Here is a 19651-nt window from a genome sequence, read left to right as displayed (position 1 = left end):
ATGGCATAACACTGCACTCAATTACCAGTCACTAATAAAATTTCAAACTGCTGTAGGTAACCTAGCTTTCACTTGTAAATGCAATTACAACACAATACATTGGGGCAGTTCTGGGTTAGTGAGCACTGGCTCGGTTCACTCTGATGTCAGCTGTGTGGCTCCTTGCTGTGCATGCTCCTCATGGTCCTTACTGTGTATTCTAGTATCCATGATTTAAATTATGCAAGAATCTCATTAGCAATTATGACACCATCTGTTTCCAGCCCTGGTTTAAGAACTGTAATTTGGCCCAAACTAAGCATCACCAACCCTGATTTTACGTGTATCCTAAATGGATTTGCGAATTCCATTTCCATGCCTTATCTATTAGCTACATCGAATATGGGTTACTGCTGATCAGACAAGAATCTGTATCATCGGCTTAGGATGAAAACCTCTGTTCTCAAAAATAAAACAACAATATTTTTATTGAATTTTTGCACAGAAAACCATGTATCTCAACCATCCATAAGCCAATGAGAGGTAATGACCTACACAAATTGTAATCACGGCTCTTCAGGATTTAAATCTTTTGCGTGTGGTAAACATGTCACATTTTCATCAAACATGAGACCTGGGAACTTCAGCAGCTCTTTCATGCCTGGATGTGTGTATATACAGTGGAATTGCTACAGTTGCAGGGTTGAAGAAAATGCGCAAGATATAGTGAAATTGTCAGCAAGTACAGACTGTACTGGCTTCCTTATCAAGGATGTTATGTTATTAAAGACTACACAAAGATGGTAACACTTTGGATGCTTCATTGGATACACCATACTGGTCAAACTGGTCTTATACATAATCATACCTGGAAGCGCCATTGATGGTGTTGTCTGAGGATGTAGTTCCACTAACTGTTACCGTAGGCCACCTTAACATTGAAAAAGATTCCTACGAGATTTTGCCTACTTAGGTATGCTTGATATATAGTCACTTCCAGCAGGGTAGCTTCTCAATGGTGAAATGATATTCCTAAAACCCCATCAGAAGCAACTAAGGAGCCATTAGGGCTCAAGACCCTGACCAAATATTAGTTCTACTACATGCTCCATGGTCTTTCCCACATAGTTTGTGAGACTACACAAGATCGAATACACAACAAGTGGAGTACCTCCCTTGATTCACAAGGGGAATTAAGATTTTATTCCACCAAGAGCCATGGAATTCTCCTGGTTCTGTAAGTAGTTGAACTCCACTGCACTCAATAAGAGACACCACAATATGGTGCAATGCACCTTATTGATACCAAGTGATGTGTTATGAGCCATAAACAGTGTAACAGTGTAACCCACAACAAATGTGGTTGGAGATGCATACCCCGAGCATACAGTTACAGAGGACTTCTGATACTGGCCAGCCCTCAATTTGGAAAGTCAAGGTTTGTCAAACTCAAATTCATCCTACACTAACCTAGTTCACTGTGGTGCTCACCACTTGGCATGAGCCAAGAGATATTTGCAACTTATTGAACACCATGGATGTAGTGTGCACTGTTGCTCAAGTACGAAAAGGACCACAGGACAGAAGGGAATAAACAAAGAGCAATAAAAGCAACATGTGCTAAGAGCTCATTTACTTACCTGAAATAGTTGCTTGAAATATGGACTGCAAACTGAAAGCACAATTTTATGTGCTTGAATGAACTGTCCCTCAGCTGCAAGGGTAACATCCACCAGTTCTACTTCTTGCAGGAGAGCATGGAAGCCTGATACAAGATTGCTGTGAAAGTTGTTCCATCTCAGAGAGAACTGCTCAGCATCAGAACCTGCCATTTTCTAACTTATGATGCAGGAGGAGCTGAAACAACATTTTGTATAACGGGAGTTGACACAAAGTTACTGGGTGCAGGAGATTCAATATAACATATAATAAAAAAAAATAAAAAAAATTCTTAAAATAACAACACAAACCAAAAGGCATGTTTTGACATGTCAAATTCTCAGTATCTAACATGCCTCTTTGTATTGTAATTAACCTATTACCTAGCAATACAATGAAATGGAAAACTTTAAATTTTTCCATAACTCGCATTTGTGTGCAAGGTGGTAGTGAACAAACAGGAAGTACAATAACACCACATTTAGTCACAAACCAAGAGGAGGATTCTTTGAAGTTATTTTACATAATATGAAGTTATATTAGCTAATATGAAATTATTTTACCCAAATTCTCTGGAACTCACTTTTCTATGATTTCATTTAACTCAAGAGCACGAGAAATAATGAAAGAAACAAATCACACCTGAAAATGAACCCACAGAGACCAAAATGCATCATAAAACACAATAAAGCAAGAAAATTTGTGACTGCAGGTGTATGCTATCATACTTCATCTTCTATCCTTTTCTTCTTTCCTTCTTCTTCTATAATATATAATCTGAAGTTCATCTTTATACTAGTCATAGTAAGGATAAGAGATATCAGTGAGTAATTGCCACCGTATATCTGACATTCCACAGTAATCTGCATCCCATTCACCTATGTGCGCAGGTATCTCTAAGGAGGCCAGGTGCACTGCCCCCCTCCCCTCTCCCTCTCTTGGAATTTAGAATACTGAGTTTCTATTCACAATATTGAGTGGATATCCATCAATTTTTTGGGCTGCAATAAGTCTTTAGTGTCACATACAAAATTTAGTTTTTATTGTATGACTTGTCTCGAAACTGATCAACTCATTTATATCAAAAATGGTAATTTTAGAGAGTTGCTCCCACACCCCCTCCCCCCCCCCCCCCCCCTGCCCCCTCCCCCTCCTCCTCCAAAAGATTTCTGTGGACCCCTGTGCACGTATGGCCACCAACAATGACTAAAATTGAATGGGGCAATGGGCAACAGCAAATTATAACTGATTATGAATCCCATCAACTAAAGCTTCCCACAACTTTCCCCATACGAACTCTATCACTTCTACAGTTGTTAAAATTGTGACATGATAACTCATTACTGGGCCATCGCAATACAATATACCAGTTTTTTTTTTTATTAGTGGACCCAGAAGAAGGCCACTGCAGTAAGTGAGGAAATACTCCTCCCTGTCTGCACTTTGAACTAGACAGTCATGCCTAGCAACATGTCTAGCTAGGTTCAGCCATATTTATATGCACACAAGAAACCAAAGTTACAGTAGCAGTGTTGAAGTTGGCCATTAAATGCATTCTGTAGACTTACTTAATCAGCATGGAATAAGAGACTCAAATGTACACTCCCTGTTCCTTTAATGTTTCATTTTATACTGTTCAAGTAGAACAGTTCTGCAAAGAATGGAAAAACAAAGACAGTATGCATTTTACACTTCACATTAAAGTATGTATTATATTCTTGACTTGAAATCAGTACATTTATAAAGCCTATCCACAGAATATATGTATTCTTAAAAGATATGTGAGAGTTCTCACTTGGCTTTAGTGCAAAGTTAAAACAGAAAGAACATGTGAATGTTGTGTTAAAATGTGGATGTGTCAACTTCATAAATAAAACAAAAAAAATATGCCCAATGAACCCATGAGATATGAAAGAAAAGAAATCTAATATGATATTTTACAATGAAGTTCAATGTCCAAAATTTTAACACCTGCAGAGTAAAGCTGTCATACTTGAAAACCTACTGAATGGACAAGAAGTGTTCATAGTGGAAAGAAGAGAAGTAAATGTCAGAAGAAAGAAGTTACATTTAAATGGTCGCCAAACCAAGAATGTGCACAAGATATTGCTTCACACGCAATATTGTTATTGTTATTATTATTATCATCATGATCATCATCATCTCTGCAAAAAGCAGACATTAAAGATGAAGAGAGCAAAAAACTCATTTCTACAACTTTTTTTCCTCTTGTATGTTTTTGGCACATAACAGTTTTAGTGAACTACATCATGTCTGATTAATCCATGGAAATTCTAAAGAGAAGTAACTGGTCTTGAAAGAAAAAAAAAAAGACAGTGGGGACACAAGGGTGAACCAAACCACATTGAAGTATTCAATGAAAGTTTATTTAATGTGAAAAACAAGCAAAAAAGTGAAGTTTTCACAGCATCAGTGAGGCAGTAGCAGGAGAACAGGCTGTCAACTGTGCTGCTGCCTAAGTCTACTCTTACTGTTTCAATGTTGCTTACAGCTGTGTGTAAACAAGTCTGTATCAACTAATAAATATAAATGGTGACTGCATTAGTGAAGATACATCATTCATCCCCACTGGAAACCTATTAAAAATGGAATCTAAAGACTAGTGCACATCTTTCTATACAGCTTATATTTAAGGATGTGAAGTTACTTTTACTGTCAAATATTAACTGACTGTTATTAACAAGGGAACCTCCTCATTGCACCCCCCTCAGATTTAGTTATAAGTTGGCACAGCGGATAGGCCTTGAAAAGCTCAACATAGATCAATCGAGAAAACAGGAAGAAGTTGTGTGGAACTATGAAAAAAATAAGCAAAATATACGAACTGAGTAGTTCATGTGCAAGATAGGCAACATCAAGGATAGTGCAAGCTCAGTAGCGCTGTGCTCCCGTGGTTAGCATAAGCAGCTGCAGAATGAGAGGACCTTGGTTCAAGTCTTCCCTCAAGCGAAAAGTTTACTTTCTTTATTTTCGCAAAGTTATGATCTGTCCATCCGTTCATTGACATCTCTGTTCACTGTAATAAGTTTAGTGTCTGTGTTTTGCGACCGCACCGCAAAACCGTGCAATTAGTAGACGAAAGGACGTGCCTCTCCAATGGGAACCGAAAACATTTGATCGCAAGGTCATAGGTCAACCGATTCCTCCATAGGAAAACACGTCTGATATATTCTATACGACACTGGTGATTGCATGTGTGTCACACGACAGGAATATGTTGTCGACCCACCTAACTTGTACACTTGGAGAATGGGTAAAAAGATTCTTCTACCTTGCCCAATTTAGGTTTTCTTGTGGATGTGATAATCATAAATAAAATAAAATAAATTAAACTTTTCACTCAAGGGAAGACCTAACCAAGGACCTCTCGTTCCGCATCTGCTCATGCTAACCACGGGACCATGGCGCTCCTAAGCTCACACTCTCCTTGATGTTGCTTATATTGTGCATGGACTACTGAGTTTGTATATTTTGCCTATTTTTTTTCATAGTTCCACAGAACTTCTTCCTGTTTTCTCGATTGATCTGAGTTCAGTTTTTCAAGGCCTATCCACTGTGCCAACTTATAACTAAATCTGAGGGTGGTGCGATGGGGAGGTTCCCTTGTAAGCTCCAGAGTTCCTTCTGAATCAATACGTTTAACAAACATAAATCCGATGAAGAAGAACAGGAACGGCACAGTGAGAAGTCTGGGATTCTTGAACAACAGCTAACATAGTTCATGAACTGGCTTCACATGATGGTTCAACTGTTCTTTGCTAGGTGAAGGATATCATTTCTGCAGTCCTGAACTGACACAAAATAAAATGGGTGCCTTTGATAACAGCATGACATTGCCTGCAGTGCCTCTCTTGGGCTCGTGACCGTATCAGTTGGATCCTAGATAACAGGAAAATCATGGCCTAGTCAGATAAGTTCTGATTTCAGTTGGTAAGAGCTGATGGTAGGGTTTGAGTGTGGCTCATATCGCACAAAGCCATGATCCCAAGTTGTCAACAAAGCACTGAGCAAGCTGATGGTGGCTTCATAATGGTGTGGTCTGCGTTTACTTGGAATGGACTAGGTCCTCTGGTCCAACTGAACCGATCATTGACTAGAAATGGTTATGTTCAACTACTTGGAGATCGTTTGCAGCCACTCATGGACTTCATGTTACCAAATAACAATGGAATTTTTATGGATGACAATGCGCCATATCACTGGGCCACAATTATTCATGATTGGTTTGAAGAACATTCCACACAATTTGAGTGAATGATTTGGCCACTCAGATCACCTGACACAACGCAGCTACCCGGATTGTAGCACTAGAAGATTTTATTAGCATTATGCACCATGAAAATCTGCATTCACATATAAACTTAATATAACTTAACACAGCTCAGCTGATAGCTGAACAGCCTGCAACCTTAATCTTACAAAGACTCTATTACATAACTTCAAACAAGCAAGTATGAGCTGATAACACCAGGAATAGACATTAATGATCATATGCACTAATTAAAACACACTGTTTATACTTTCATGAGGTCCAACAAGATAATAAATTCAAATGGACTCAACACATCAATAAACTAATGAAGAATCTCAGATCAGCATGTTTTACCATTAGAAGTATCTGTTTGTCTTGCCCTTACGGCAAGTTTTCGCTCCCTGATGTGTTATACAGTGATAGTATGAGTTAGGGTACCTAAAGGAAATAAAGTATCTATTCAACAGAAGTGAGCTTCACACTTAGCCAGATCACAAAAACTATCAGCCTGAAGACACAAATCAGTGTGAGATGGTTTCCTATAAATGGCATGTCCTGACATACCACCATGACCCTTCCTTGTGCCCAACACATCAAGTAAGGAAAGGCAACCATACTTTTCCACCTCTGATTGTGAAGCGAGTATTCTGGTGAATTGAGTTCAGATAGTCTAAAAAGTTGTTTTAATTCTCATATTCATAAGGCCAGACAACAAAAGTGTCATCCACATATCTGAAAAATGCACAAGTTTCAATGCTGCTGATTCTGGGGCACAATCCTTTAAATCTATACTAATAAAAAATCCAGGATCTACATATACTACATGTACATGATTACTCTGCCATTCACAATTAAGTACCTGGCAGACAGTTTATCGAGCTACCTTCAAGCTGCTTCTCTGTTGTTCCACTCTCAAATAGTGCATGGGAAAAACAAACGCTTAAATCTTTCCATGCGAACTCGTATTTCTTGTATTTTATTCTGTTGATTATTTCTCCATATGTAGGTGGACATGAACAAAATATTTTCACGCTCTGAGGAGAAAGCTGGCAAATGAAATTTCTTGAGAAGGGGCACCATACAGGGTTCATTTCATCAAAATCGGATCACAGAAAAAAATAGCTATTGTTATTGAAAGTTTTATGGAAACTAAAATTATAAATGTGAAAGTAATTCTGCCTGTTACATTTTCACAACTAAATTGTTGAACCAATTTTGACAAAAACTGTTACAGTTGTAGCTAAAACCCTGAGGGAGAACATGGGCTACTTTATTTATTTTTATTTTATTCATCTAGTTCTGTAGGGCTGAATTGAGACGCAAATCTCCAAGGTCATGGAACATGTCAGTACATGAAATTACAACTAAAAGTAGTAACAGATAAAATAAAACACTTATGAACCCAAAAAAAAAAAAGACAGGCCATTTTAAGTTTATGTAAATGCAGTCAGCAATATAACACAGGAATCAGCTCAATTTTTCAAGGAACTCCTTGAGAGAATAGAAGGAGTGACCCATGAGGAAACTCTTCAGTTTTGATTTGAAAGCACATGGATTACTGCAAAGAGTTTTGAATTCTTGTGGTAGCTTATTGAAATGGATGCAGCAGTATACTGCACAAGAGCTAAGGAAGTGCAATCGAAATGCATATTGTATTTCTGTGTAGTATTATCTGAGTGAAAGCTTCTACTTCTTGGGAATAAGCTAATACTGTTAACAAGAAATGGCAGTAAAAAATATTTGTGTTGAGAAAGTGTGTAGCACAAGATACTTATTGATTTGAATAATATTACGAGAATAGGGGAAAAATATTTACTCTTTGATGTTTGATCAGTATTGTATTGTGAAAATGCTGTTATTAATTGATGTGTGCTATGCTATAAAGCTCAAAGTAATTATTACAATGCTTACAAGATCTTCAGTGTGTTTAATCTGTACTTCCACACTATTTGTTGCATAATGTACACATTGTGTAATTTATAGCTACTTCAGTAGCAAGGTGGACAGATGCGTGTTCCTGCCCATACCCTTTCGTACGCACTACTTGGAAATGACAATGCACATGCCAATGCATTGTGCATTGGGACAGCTTGGGAGGGGGAAGGGTGGGGCACACATCACAAACTATGTCTACCCAAATAGGCAGCTGACGTTATTGCATGTACAGTAGCTTACTTACTGACATCATGCATCATAACATCATGATATGCGAGCACGGCCACAGGTAACTGCCGGTGTTTTAATAAGTTTTATGTTAAATTAATTATTAGAATCAGTGAGTGCATAAAATGACCTGTATGATGTAGACTGTAAAGTTTTACATACTACTTATAAAAGCAGAGAGATTTATCATTCTCATATCAGGAGCATACAGATATCAACAAACATTACATTACATAAAATATTACTGAAACTTGGCTGCTTCTAGCGCATTCTCTGAGGTCTGATGCAAGTCATCTTCCATGCACAATTTTGGACTCTGTCGACACTGTCCCCAATATTTTTGGAAACAAGCTGGACAAATCACAAAATCTTAAAACTCTCATGACTTTCATCTGAATGTTACTTAAAATAGAGGGCAGAGCTGTCAGCAAATCTGTTCCTGCCCACAGGATGGAAAATGAAGCAGTCTTGCAAAATGTGGCCAAAGGCAAGTAAGGAGAACCTCATCCCATCTGCATGGCTGGATGGAGGTACACTGCGGCTGCACTGTGAGTTTAAATGGGTGGAGCTTGTCTGTTATTTCCCGCCACTCATCTTGCTATTGACACAGGACTGTGCACCTCAATTGCAAGATGATAGCATGCAGGGGGGTGGCACATTGAACTAACTGAGGAACACAACAAACACACCTTCTTGGCTGTTCCATCCACCCTTTCATTTCCTGCAATACCCATAAGCCCTGCCACCCATCAGAAGGACCCTCTTTGCTGAGGCTTTGTAGCTGGAGGAAAGTGTCCTGGATATCCCAGACTACTTTATCAGCTGGATACAAGCATTACAGAGTCTGAAGGGCACTCAAGGAGTTGGAACAATGAAGAATTTAGCAGGATGACACATCTCATCTGCTCCTGCACCCTCATGATCACGGATAGATCGGCTTTGAATACAGTGAACTCTGGAGGCAACATAATCTTGAGGACATGATCTGAGAAAACAAAAGAGCAATAAACAGAGCCCCTGTTTAGACCGGTCCATGAATAAAGCAACATATAGTGCATTTAAAATTACTTATGACTTTTGACGTTTAGCTTACCAGAGGGGACGTGATGCTGTTGCCCAGGTAACACCAATGACGAACCGTCTTTCCCTACCATGCCGCCAGCGGTACAGTTGGTAAAGAGTCACTGTTGCCACACCATAGATAAATAGTACCATGTGGTGTCACGCATTAGAGGCACCTATGTTCATTAGCTCTCGATGCAAAGTGATGTTCTCTGGAGGTGAACTGTTCAACAGTCATCAAGTATTGTGCACGAGTGTTTCGTGTTGGCATTGCATTAATAACAGTGGAGCATGTCTGAACAAGAGGTTCCCAGTAAAAATGGTCATCCAAGAACAAGTTCACTGGGAATAAGGCTCCAAAAATGCAGCGAAGGAACACGACTATTTTTCTCTGGGTACAACATAATGTTCAATTGGATAAAGTTGTGTAAGGCAAAGTTAATGGAATTTGTAGTATTGCACAAACTAAAAGTCTACACTTAACAAGTCATCAAAATGGCTACAGTTTAATCAGTCCTCCTCCATATCATGCTCATTTAAATCCGACTGAGAATACATAGGCCTAGATCAGAAGTAATGTGGCAAAAACAACATGAAATTTATGCTAAGGTGAAATGCTGACAAAAAAATGTCACTGCAAATGTTACATCAAAGGCGACATGGATTCATGAAGGACTTTGTTGAGTTTTGAGTAATATGTTACTTCTCTTGTTGCTGTGTTAGCATTTCTTCTTTTGCCTAAACACAGCAGACTTAACAGGTATACATCTCACTAATATTCTAATGCAATGGAAATTGTGGCAGAATCCTAAAACGGCGTATTATTAACCTAGCAACTGAGTCCGAGACATAATAGTTATGAGAAAACCCATTCCCAGTATACGAATAAATGTGCAGCATCTTCACTCCTATTGTTGCAAAAACCCATGGCAATTCTCGTTTCACAGACCACTGAAGGTCCTTAAAAATTACATTATTTCATGTAAAAAGATCTACAGTTGCATGAATATTGCAGTAGGTACGGAAATTTCGCATATTAATCATATGGCAAAATACTCTTCACTTTGTGTGCTACCATTTGCCAAAATTTTTTTTCGCTATCTCAGACCATTCATGAGACCTGTGGGATTGGTGAATATTTCATTCTGGCTTTTTCACTGGTGAGTGCACTCATTATGGAGCCCTTTACATACATTCCATATTTTGGACACTGGAGACAGATAGTGATATCCTTCGAAGTTTAAAGAATAATTTAATATGTTAGCTAAATTTCATATGCAGTAACATATGACCTAACACACACCAAACGCAAATTCACAGTGACCCCCATTTTTCACTGCAAATTTTAAGAATTTTTTACAGTAGTTTAGCTAATACCGAAATATCACAATAACTATGACCATTAACAAAATGGTAGGTAATTCATCATGAAGCTGACCAATGAAGCCATAAGAGGTGTGAGCCTCAGAGTTTATTACCATACAATTTCTGTAAAATCGATTGAGAAAGACTGCAGACCAGCCAGCTTGCGCGACTAACAGGTTACACACTGGGCAGGCACAGAGCCTGAGTATGGGGTTGGCCCTGCAAGCACCCATGGCCAACCTGGTACCCTCATGGTGTACAGTGGCAATGATCTTCATGTATGAAGGCCTCACTGACCCATACAGCATGCACCATGCACCCACAGTCCAACCGCGATCGCTTGAAAGTCCCGTGAAACTGGAGCAGACGCACCCTGTCCACTTCCCAAGACCTGTGGCTAAGATACTTCAAAATGTTCAGTGCCTTCTGGGATCTTGCCTTCAAGTCCCTCACATGTGGTAGCAAAAACAGTTTGGAGTCAAAACAGGGCCCAAAAACAGTGCAGAGTCTTTAGAAAGGAGGATGGTGGTCCATATATGCAATTCAGATACATTAAAAGTATGATGAGAATGATTAAAATGGATACACACACACACACACACACACACACACACACAAAACTTCTCTGCAGAAAATGTAAAACCAGTCTTTGCAGCCCACTCCTCCAGCCTCTTTACTATACATTGCAACTGATGAGCTGCTGTTGAAGTACTGGATTACAAATTCATCCACAAATAAGAAGCATTTTACAGGACTCCTTACCACAAACATGATATTGTTTATATCTACAGCAAAGAGGGTAACACTTGGAACACTGCCCTGAGAAAGGCCATTCTCTTGCTTGAAACTATTGTACAGCACATCACCAACTCGGTACTGAAAAAAGCGCTTTGATATGTAGGGCTGAATAAAAATGGCCGTGGAAACGCCACTGGTGGAGCAGCCCTAGAATATTGTGTCACCAACCAGTATCATACACCTTCCTGATATTGTCGCAAAAGACACCGAGTAGCACAGTCACTGTAGTGTAGTGGTTACGATACTAGATTGTTGCATGGAGGGTCACCTGAACTGTAAAATTTTAGTTTCTATATTCGGTTCAAGTACATTCTAGAAGTACCCACAAATGTCAAGACTCATTGTACTCGAATGTTATGTAACTGTATATATACCGTATGTGTTCTGGCTGAAGGAAGTTCACTTCACACTCTTGTATGCGCAAGTGCTGAATAAACTTTCTTGAAGTGAAGTTAGTGTTCGTCATTCACCTACTTACATCTTCTTCTACATGACATTATTCTGATGGAGGCACCGGGTATTAGAATTTATGACAGTGCACATTATCAACGACACAGTGGCTCCCATCAGGCCATGACAGAGCCGCTGTTTACGTGGCGAGAAACCCGAGTTCGAGCCATATTCAACAGATCGCAATCTATTGGTGACAGAAAAAGAAGAAGAGGACATTACAATGACAACAATTGTGTGCCACCACATGAGACATTCTTCCAGGTTCTCTGGTGACAATGGCCAAGATATAAACAAGTGGCTGAAGGCATATGAGAGTATAGACAAATTTAGCAAATGCAATGACACCGTGTGTTTGGCTGATGTATTTTTCTACCTGGAGGGCACTGCCAAGCAACGGTATGAGAACAATGAGAAGATCACAAGCTGGGAAGTATTCCACGTGGAAATGCACAAGTATTTTGGTGACACACAACAGCAGAAGTGCAAGGCTAAGGATAAATTATAGTGCAGGGCATAGCGAGCAGAAGAAACGACAGCATCCTACATTCAAGATGTCTTGGAGCTGTGTAAAATAGTGGATCCTAGAATGAAGGAGAAAGATAAGGTTGCACATCTCATGAAGGGTGTTGCTGAGGACATGTATCAAGCCCTACTCCTGAAGGTGGTTTCGACAGCAGACAACTTCATAAAATGGTGCCAGTATATCGAGACAATGCATCAAAAAAGAATTACACGCAAGAAGTTTGAACAGCTTACAAACATCGTATGATGTGTGTCATGGAGGAAGAAACTGATTTCACAAGTGTTCTTCATCAGATAGTGAGAGAGGAAGTTCAGAAGACACTTGGATTGCACGGTGAGAAAAAAACCAAGACGCTTCAAGAGGTCATAAAGGAGGAAGTGGAACAGACGTTGAACCCAATCTCTAGTCATTCATTTCCCTTTAAAACGGTAACAAAGTCAAGATCCATGCAAAGTTACATTCCTACAATGCCACATGAGGAACCTGTCTGGGCACCAAGCAAGACTGGAGGACCCAGGATAACCAACCAGTATGTTTCCACTGCGGACGACCGGGACATGTGGTGCGCTATTGTTGAGAAAGGCAGCGGATATTTGATGACGACCATGCCAGAAGACAGCAGACTGATCTTAGCCGATGCCAACTCCAGGATGACAAAGATGAACAAGAAGATATGGGTGCAGAATGATGCAGCTCACCATTGCTGCTGGAGAGGACACTCCCAAACACGCCAATCAAGGTCTCCATCGCCATTATAGAAGCTCCAGCCGATCACCCAGCTGGCACAACCTGGAAAACTAAAGGGTGCGACCTTCCTTGGAGGTGAGGCCGCTGAAGAGAAAAAAACCTCCACCATCGATCACTACAAAAATGATAGGAAACTACGTCGATATCCCCATGGATAGCCGACCAGCCCAAGCTCTTGTGGACTCCGGAGCATCATATTCAGTCATTTCGGAGAAGCACCATAGCCAGTTGCAGAAAACCATATTCATTGACAACAAACCACCTCTGCTGAAGGTGGCTAATGGGAAGTATGTACAACCTACAGGAAGATGTACCACTCGTGTGGGTACAAGTGGCCATACACAGCCCTTAGAATTCATTGTCTTACAAGAGTGTAGTCATGACGTCATTCTTGGATGGAACTTTCTGAAAGCTTCTCAGGCAATTATAGATTGTGGTTGCTCGAAGATTATGCTAGACGAGATGAGATACTGTGGACAGGAAGATGCGCATTCAAGTGTGTGAAGACTATGTTTGCTGGATGAAGTGCTCATTCCTGCAGTCAGCACTAGAAAGTTAACTGTCATGTGTCATGCCATGCATCAACCTATGGATCTTGTAGTGGAATGTAAGAGAAGCATACCACTGAAGAATAACTTGGTCATCCCAGCCTCTGTCGTCTCGTTTAAGAATGGATTTGGTGAACTGTGGATAGTTAACTGTCGCTGAGAACCGCAGATCATTCCAAAACGCATGTGCGTAGCAAACAGTGAGCCATTAATTGCTGAACAGCTGAGCGTCATAGAAACCTCCCATGCCAAGTCTGTGGGTACAATTAGCACTACCACTACGAGACAAGATCTTCTAGCTATACTACCACCAGATTTTACTAAGGAAAAACAGAAACAGCTACTTGCCATTCTTCAAGAGTTCTCCGAATGCTTCAATCCACAGGTGAAGAGTAAATTAGACAAATCGACAGTGAAGCACCGGATTAGCACTGAAGACCATCAACCAATAAGCCAGAGAGCATACCGTGTGTCAGCAACCGAACGTCGAATAATTTGCGACAAGGTAGAGGAAATGATGAAGAATTACATCATTCAGCCTTCGCAAAGCCCATGGCTGTCACCGGTGGTTCTCATCAGGAAGAAGGATGGCAGTTGGTGCTTTTGTGTTGCTTACAGGAAGCTTAATAAGATCACTAAAAAGGACATTTATCCTCTTCCACGAATTGACGATACATTAGATTGTCTGAAGGGAGCTAAGTTTTTCTCAACCGTGGACATATACACGGGATACTGGCAAATCGAAGTAGATGAGGCTGATTGTGAGACAGTTATTACAGACCATCATTCACTTTGTTGGTTGACAGGTCTTAAGGATCCAACAGGACGACTCGCCAGGTGGGCACTACATCTTCAAGAGTATGACATTACCATAGTGTACAAAAGTGGAAGAAAACACCAAGATGCCAACTATTTCTCAAGAAACCCTGTGCAAGACCATCAAAAGACTTTGATAAAGATAGTGATTGTCTCACTGCACTCCAGGATGTGTCTGCTGAGCAGAAGGAGGACGCCAAGATACCTCAAATTATGATTGCCTTACATCAGTCGGAGGATGTGAAAGGACAACTTAAGGTAGTTCATGGATTATTTTGCAAGGAAAAACTTTGATCTGTTTGGAAAGAGGTGGCTACCAGTGATTCCTAACACATGGTCTTAGATATTCTACAGAAATTCCGTGACATACCTGAGGCCAGACATTACGATTTATTAAGACTTACGATAGGATCCACAAGAGATTTTTCCGGCCAGGTTTATTTAGGAAAGTCCGTCACTATGCATCACACTGTCGAGAGTGCCGGAGGAGAAAGGCAGTTCCTCAGAAACCACCCGGCTGACTCATACCAATTCCCTCCTCAGACGATTTCCAAGGTCTGCTAGTGGCAATAGATGGATTATTGTTTGCACTGATTATCTGACACGCTATGCCATTACAAAAGCCGTGAAAACAGCCAAAGCATTCGAGGTAGCCAAATTCAACGTAGAAGACATTGTATTAAAACATGGTGCTTCATGGTCATTAATTACGGATCGAGGGAAGGTTTTTAAATCGAATCTTGTGGCAGAGATAAACTGTTGGTGCAACATTAATCATCACATGACAACTTCCTACCATCCACAAAATGAAGCCCTGTAAGGATCCTGCAACCCAGGGTAAATTCGAAGCTCCAGCGACAGGCAACAAGTGGAAAGGTGACGAAGAGCATAGTGGCAAGGGAAGTTCTAAGAAGATCACCGCCAGGGTGAACATCAGTCATCGGGAGTCAGAGAATGCAGGACCGATGACTCGTTCCCAAACTAGGACAACATAACACCAAGACGCTGTTCTCTTAAGAAGGGAGCAATGTCGCAAAAGAAGCTGAGTAGAACAGTCACTGTAGTATATATATATATATATATATATATATATATATATATATATATATATATATAAGGAGGTGTAATTAGATGAATGATGAACACTAACTTCATGTAACAAAGGTTTATTCAGCACTTGCACATATAAGAGTGCGGAGTGAGCTGCCTCCGGCCAGAACACATACGGTGTATATACAGTTACAGAATATTCCAGTAGAATGATTCTTGATATTTGTGGATACTTATAGAATGTACTTCAACCGAATATGGAAATACGACCCTCCATGCCACAGTCTAGTATCATAACCACTATATATATATATATATATATATATATATATATATATATATAAAAAAAATATGTCTGCTTGTGTCTGTATGTGTGGATGGATATGTGCGTGTGTGCGAGTGTATACCTGTCCTTTTTTCCCCCTAAGGTAAGTCTTTCCGCTCCCGGGATTGGAATGACTCCTTACCCTCTCCTTTAAAACCCACTTCCTTTCGTCTTCCCCTCTCCTTCCCTCTTTCCTGATGAGGCAACAATTTGTTGCGAAAGCTTGAATTTTGTGTGTATGTTTGTGTTTGTTTGTGTGTCTATCGACCTGCCAGCGTTTTTGTTCGGTAAGTCACCTCATCTTTGTATTTTTAGGGAAACATTCCATGTAGGAAATATATATCTAAAAACAAAGATGATTTGACTTACCAAATGAAAGTGCTGGCAGGTCGACAGACACACAAACAACCACAAACATACACACAAAATTCAAGCTTTCGCAACAAACTGTTGCCTCATCAGGAAAGAGGGAAGGAGAGGGAAAGACGAAAGGAAGTGGCTTTTAAGGGAGAGGGTAAGGAGTCATTCCAATCCCGGCAGCGGAAAGACTTACCTTAGGGGGAAAAAAGGACGGGTATACACACACACACACACACACACACACACACACACACACACACATATATACAGACACAAGCAGACATATTTAAATATGTCCTTTTTTCCCCCTAAGGTAAGTCTTTCCGCTCCCGGGATTGGAATGACTCCTTACCCTCTCCCTTAAAACCCACTTCCTTTCGTCTTTCCCTCTCCTTGCCTCTTTCCTGATGAGGCAACAGTTTGTAGCGAAAGCTTGAATTTTGTGTGTATGTTTGTGGTTGTTTGTGTGTCTGTCGACCTGCCAGCACTTTCATTTGGTAAGTCAAATCATCTTTGTTTTTTTTATATATGTCTGCTTGTGTCTGTATGTGTGGATGGATATGTGCGAGTGTATACCTGTCCTTTTTTCCCCCTAAGGTAAGTCTTTCCGCTCCCGGGATTGGAATGACTCCTTACCCTCTCCCTTAAAACCCACTTCCTTTCGTCTTCCCCCCTCCTTCCCTCTTTCCTGATGAGGCAACAGTTTGTTGCGAAAGCTTGAATTTTGTGTGTATGTTTGTGTTTGTTTGTGTGTCTATCGACCTGCCAGCGCTTTCGTTCAGTAAGTCACCTCATCTTTGTTTTTATATATAATTTTTCCCACGTGGAATGTTTCCTTCTATTTTATATATATATATATATATATATATATATATATATATATAAAACTAAAGCGTTGGTATGTTCATAGAGACACTAACAAACACAAACTTCAAGCTTTCACAACCCATGGTTGCTTCATCAGGAAAGAGGGAAGGAGAGGGAAAGACGAAAGGATGTGGGTTTTAAGGGAGAGGGTAAGGAGTCATTCCAATCCCGGCAGCGGAAAGACTTACCTTACGGGGGGAAAAAAGGGGCAGGTATACACTCGCACACACACATAACCATCCGCACATATACCAAAATATATATACACACAATGCTGTTGACACTGGAAAGCCTGCTGAATAGCCACCCCTGACAGGGCCAGATTGTCGACAAAAAATCGAAATCTCTTGAATCCACATGGAGAGTGGTTAAGGAGCTTTCTGGTCTATTAACATCCAGACGAGACAACTGGTAATCATTCAGTCCAAGGTCTTTCCTGCACAGCTTATTAATGCGAGGCTCCAGTAAGTACTGGGGCATATCTGGTCCTTTGACAGTTTGTGCAGAGGTAGCAAAATTACTTCCATCCATTAGTTGGGAAAATTGCCTGTCTGCTTTATTGGATTCATAAATCATTACAAGGATTTCCTTTGACACTGGTGTCAAGTTTCACAGCATGCTGTATCAGATTTGATTGAGACTGAGTGCAGTATCACAAAATGCAGACAGTGCCAAATCCAGCTCCCACATGGGGAACAGGCAATTGTAGGACTCCAATCAGATCTTAAGCCCAATTCACACCTCTCCATGGTGGCATTGTAAAGAAGGAACCCTGGGTCCTGGCTGGCAGGGGCAGTAGTCAGTGCAAAATGCTCTGTCATTGTCTGTGCAGTGTCTCCAGCTTTTGTTTGGAGATGCCCCTGATGCTGCTGTAGGTAACCAACTGCCTTTACTGGAAATTCTCCTGATGGCTAACCCATATTGTAGTAGAAAAAGTGGAATCACCGATAGATTCCAGGAACACTTGTCATGATCTTTTCTTGCTCTCCTTGATGATGCGTTTGCTAATCGAAAAGACTGTGAGATTATCCGCAATTGGGCAGCTCGTAAATTGTCACAGAAGTGCATGCCTTACACGAATGACCAAACAGCACCCATCAGTCCACCAAGGGACAGGTGGCCTCATCATATGATGAGAGGACTTTGGGATGGAGACATCAGTGGCACAGTGGATTACTCGTACGACATGATGCACCCACTCCTGGACGCTGTCACAGCACTCAAACAGAGCCACTTGGCTGAACAGCGTCCAGTTCTCTCTTCTGATCTTCCATTATTGTTGCATCCCTTCAGGGAGAACTCCATCCAGTAGGTGGATATGGAGTGGGAAGTGGTCACCAGAATCAATGTCAGTGACTTCCTACTGAACTGAGTCCACAAGGGCTGGACAGCAGAAAGAGGTCGATAGCTGAGAATGACCCAGTGGCAGCGCAGAAATTGGCAGGAGTGTTGGTATTGAGAGTGCACAGCTCATGGGACATCATGAGAATCTCGAAAACTCAACCCCAAAGGCAAGCAGAGGTTGAACCCCACAATATGTAATGGGTATTGAAGTCTCCTAGTAAGAGAAATGGTTGGGGTTGTTCTATAAGATCCATTAGAGCCTCAGACTCAATTGGATTGTGTGGAGCTAAGTGTATAGCAAACAAACTGTGATCCTGTGACATACATGAACTGCAACTGTCAGCAGGTCAGTAGCTAGGGGGAGAACAGAGTAGTGGTGCATTACTAATGAAAAAAGCGGCTCCTCCCTTGGCCCTTTCCTTAGTCAGGTCATCTTTGCAATAGAGTGTATAGCCCCACAGGAGAGGGGTATCAGACACTTTACAAAATGTGTTTCTTGCAAACACAAGCACAGGGGGTATACCTGTGTTAGCAGTTTCAGTTCCCCCACATGTCCTGACCGCATTAAGTTCCACTGCAGAATGGGTACCGTCTATCATGGGGGTAGCACATTTATTCTGACTTCCTGCCAGGAAGGAGCATCTGCAATGGGTGGATCCCTATCTTGCTATCTTGGGGCAAGATGATTGGCCCTGTCCCACATCAAAGTCCATCGCCTCTAAAGAAGTATCTAGAGAGACGTCAGAGAGCATGACGTTGACATAGCCGGACTTTTTACTTCCGAACTCCATCAGTGGTAGATGCTTTGCCTTTGATTTTTTCCTTGGGTAGGCTTCAGAGCCATATCCTTGGCTTTGGTGATGGTTGTTGCAGCACTGGATGGTATGTCAGACTGAATCATTGGAGGGGTAGGAAACTCTGCAACCATAGCCTTTTCTGGAGTTCTGGGGCAAGGTACAAGCATCAAAATAACTGCAGCAGCACAAGTGCATTGACAAACGCTGGTACTAGTGCTGACACTAGCAACCTCTATTTGTGTAGTAACAACAGCTTTCCCCACTGGCTGTTTAAGAACCAAAGCAAAGAAGGTAGTGAATGCTGGGGGCAGCATGGCTTTATACATATTTTTGGCCTCATCATAAGGAATGCGCTTCACCGTCTTAAGCTCTCGTATCTCCTGTTCTTCCACATATACACTGCAGTCCTGACTACAGACAGGGTTAGCCTCAGAGCAATTCGCACACCTCAACAGAGATGAGCAGACTACTCCTTTGTGGGCAGCCTTACCACATGTGCCACAAGCAGTTTCTCCGTGACAC

At 41.0% G+C, this 19651-nt stretch overlaps 1 protein-coding gene across 14 annotated transcripts in view; it reads right to left on the bottom strand.

The window, feature by feature from the left end:
- LOC124711896 (longitudinals lacking protein, isoforms H/M/V-like) overlaps window positions 1-19651 on the bottom strand; it is a 474926-nt gene that overhangs the window by 438467 nt on the left and 16808 nt on the right. For all 14 annotated transcript variants that reach the window (XR_007005545.1, XM_047242147.1, XM_047242204.1 and 11 more), the window contains one exon: window positions 1620-1836. Coding sequence is in view for 13 of the 14 variants with exons in the window: in XM_047242147.1 (XP_047098103.1) it covers window positions 1620-1811 (192 nt within the window). In the remaining variant the exon portion in view is untranslated. The remainder of the gene's footprint in view (window positions 1-1619; window positions 1837-19651) is intronic.

Source organism: Schistocerca piceifrons, chromosome 1 (assembly GCF_021461385.2).
Source record: "Schistocerca piceifrons isolate TAMUIC-IGC-003096 chromosome 1, iqSchPice1.1, whole genome shotgun sequence".
Taxonomy (NCBI): Eukaryota; Metazoa; Arthropoda; class Insecta; order Orthoptera; family Acrididae; genus Schistocerca; species Schistocerca piceifrons.
This window is presented reverse-complemented; position numbering and strand designations above follow the sequence as displayed.